The following is a 3,196-nucleotide window of genomic DNA, read 5'->3' as shown; positions in this document are numbered from 1 at the left end:
GAACCGATACTTACCTTCATTCAGCGGGCGACGTGGCAGGTCGGAGGGCAGTGATCGGTACATGAGACAGTAGCCAGTCATGTTCCCGAGCGGGCAACATCTGGCAGTTCAATGTGTGAGGAGGATAGCGAATAGCTGACTCGAGGACCACTCGTACATGTCCTTGAAGGCCGCTCGTATAGCCAGGTCTTCCTCGTTTCCGTAATGAGTAACAATCTTGCCCACCAATCATAGGTAACTTGAGAACCCAGTCGCCTCGAACGAGACACCCAATCTGGTCAGCACTGACGGGATGATTGGTAGTGTCGCCAAGCCAAAGAAGCCGAGTCCGAGGCGGAGAACGCGGGTGGTCCGCTCGCAGATGTGGTAGTCGATCCTGTACTTCACGACGAATGGATCACATACAGCCCACGCCTCTTGATATGTGTTCTGGCAAGTTGTAGGAAGCTGTTCACCGAACGACTAGATGACACCCAACATGACCTGCAGGTATGGGCACGCACGGGTTCTGGCAAAGGCGGCGGAGCTGAGCGGCTCTGTTCCTGTTGATGGGGTCAACATCGGAGCGGTGTTGCTCGGCTCTGTACCATCGGATAGGATAGCTGGTTAGTTAGCGAGCGGCGGAAACGGTGGTGTCACATTTGTGCGAGTACATGCCAGAATTGAGAACCATAGCCAGTTGATACCCAGACCTGAGTCGAGCACCCACGATCCACAGCCATCCCTGCAGCCTGCATCCAGTCAGTCTCCGCACTGACTGCTGCTGCTGCGCAAAGACCCAGAGCCACAAGACGGAATGCGACCGCCTCGACTCCAATGATAGCGTGAGTGTCAAATGCGGGCGGAGCGGAAACTGTCCGTGCCGGATACCGAATATCGTGACGGACACCAGTCTCCGCATTGAGCCTCGGAACCCAGCTTTTGAGCTTGAGCTCGTAGCGCGAACGTGAACCCTTCATGTTGCGATGTGAACCGCCATTCGGGTCGGGCGATATCGACTCTCAGGCTGCTGTCTGTTGTCTGGACTCGCAGCTTGAGGCCCCGATCGAGCTGCATCGACACTGAACATGAGATCTTTCGTAGCGCACCTCTCGTCGAGCCGTGAGTGCGAGCGTGCAGCACGGAGTGAGCTACGGATAAGATTCAGATCTCATACGTTTACCTGTGTTACATGTGCTAGTAGACTGTAGAGTACATAGACGGAGACCAGGGTAGGTGCGTACCGGACGGCAAACGGGCCTTGCTCGGGGCACATCTCCGACTGCCGGAGAACCTACCATTCAGATATCTGTCATCGCGCCGTGACCCAGAAAGGAGACGGGGACTCGGCAGATGACGACCCGACACCTCGAGGAGAGACAAACCACATTGGGATGAAAATGGCCAAGTCGCCGTCGAAGCTGCGAGCTGAGGACCGAGGACGAAGGCACGCATGGACTCGAATGGCGACGCGACGCGGCTCGAGCACAATGTTCGCGACGTCGCCCGGAAGCCGAACTGGTGGCCAAGTCGCCGTTGAACGTTGAAGCTGCGAGCCGAGGACCGAGCATGGACGGGGTCCTCGGATGGCGACTCGGCTGAGTCGAACACCATGTTCGCGATGCAACCCGATTGGGTACGGCGCTGGCCAAGTCGCCGTCGTCTCTCGAAGCTGCTGCGAGACGAGGGCCGAGCATGAAGCAGCGCGTGGTGTGTTTGTCCTGTGCTGGGTGCGGATAAGTACTCGATCGAACGCGTCTGCCGTACTCCATTCCCCCACCTCTCCTGTGCCTCCTACCTGTTGCGAGTTTCGCGGCCGTCACTGCTCCCTTCGCTGCCCCGGCCCTCGTCGGCATCCTCTCCACGTTCTGCTTCTCGTGCTTACCTTCGTCCTCATCATTGTCCTCGTCCCCGACGCACCTTGGCTTCGCGCGTACACGGCTCTGATACCAGCCGTGACTGTCGCGGATCCCGGGCATACTGCGCTAACATGTGAAGGTCAGTATTGAATCGCTCTCGGCGCATTAAGGCTTGGTCTGACCACATACGTTGTCGCTGCAGGAACTGGGCGTGAGGTGATCGGGCACGCAAAGACGGCGGGAGAGCGTGGTACGTACCTTATCCCCGCACGTAGGATTTTGCATGCATGTAGCCGGGGAGGGTACGGGGAAGCGGGTAGCGAGACGGAGGTGGCGAGGTGGTGCTCTGCGGGAAGAGTACGCGAATTGCATGAGGGCGGTCCCAGGAGCGCGGCCTTGTCCAAGTCGGCTGTGGGACGTACGGGGTACCTCAGCCTGCACGGTTCTGGGCTGGAGGTGGCTCTCACTCACCTGGCGAGCGGTATGACTCGCGCCCGGGAAGTGAGTAGCGTGAAGTACCGGGGAGACGCGTGCGGCAGACGAGGCGTGACTTGTACTCGACACAGCTGGGGTGCATGGCGGGACGTGCGGCGGACGGGCATGGATGCTGGACTTTGGCGAGGAGGCGTCTGGATGGAGAGATGTCAGTTGGCCGTGTAGGTTAGTTTAGTGCAATAAACAACTTAGCAGGCGGATTTCTCTCCCGGCCTCGTGTTCCGCGTGAAAGGGAGATTATCCATAATGGAGTGGCAGATGGACGTACGGATGAATGCGTGTCGAGGAGGGATGCTCGCGGGGAAACGAATCACTTACGGGTTGTCGGAGAGGTCATTCGGAGCTGGACTTGCGGCGCGTCTCGATGCTTGAAGTTCTGGCCCAGCGATCGGAGTCGGGAAAGAGGGAGAACCCGCGGTACACGGTGGCAAGCTCGAAGACGCGAGGGCATGTACGTACCTGGAGTCCGCGGCGAGCAGGCATACACGGTCAGGGGCAGATGGAGAGCTCCGTGCAAGGGCACGACGGCGGCATTGTTAGGGACGTCTACGTACTTTGTGGCGTTACATGGTAACGACTCCGAGACGAGGATTTTCGTACACCGCTGCGAGTCTGGAGGGAGATCAGTGAGGTAAGGCGACTCGGTAAGTACTCACGACAGGACAGCTCCAGCCGGGACAGGGCAAGTCGGCGAATACCTTAGGGACCATCTCAGGACGCTTGAACAACCGGCATTGACTCGGATGGCCTCGAGAGCGGACTGGACGGTCTAGGAGGGATGGATGCGGAAAAGGGGCCTCTTGGAAGAGGTTGCCGGTATGCAATGAAGGACTTACCAAATAGCAGCTAAGTCTCACCCTCTT

The 3,196-nt window shown here is 58.5% G+C and overlaps 1 protein-coding gene across 1 annotated transcript in view; it reads right to left on the bottom strand.

Moving 5' to 3' along the window:
- L226DRAFT_573079 (uncharacterized protein) overlaps positions 1 to 2,415 on the bottom strand; it is a gene marked incomplete at both ends in the record, with an annotated part of 2,814 nt that extends 399 nt beyond the window's left edge. Inside the window, 4 exons of the mRNA XM_067684778.1 lie at positions 1,865 to 1,964; positions 2,028 to 2,034; positions 2,097 to 2,247; positions 2,310 to 2,415. Of these exons, the coding sequence (XP_067533240.1) occupies positions 1,865 to 1,964; positions 2,028 to 2,034; positions 2,097 to 2,247; positions 2,310 to 2,415 (364 nt within the window). The remainder of the gene's footprint in view (positions 1 to 1,864; positions 1,965 to 2,027; positions 2,035 to 2,096; positions 2,248 to 2,309) is intronic.
- Between the last annotated feature and the right edge of the window lie 781 nt (positions 2,416 to 3,196).

Source organism: Lentinus tigrinus, assembly GCF_003813185.1.
Source record: "Lentinus tigrinus ALCF2SS1-7 unplaced genomic scaffold L226scaffold_22, whole genome shotgun sequence".
Taxonomy (NCBI): domain Eukaryota; kingdom Fungi; phylum Basidiomycota; class Agaricomycetes; order Polyporales; family Polyporaceae; genus Lentinus; species Lentinus tigrinus.
This window is presented reverse-complemented; position numbering and strand designations above follow the sequence as displayed.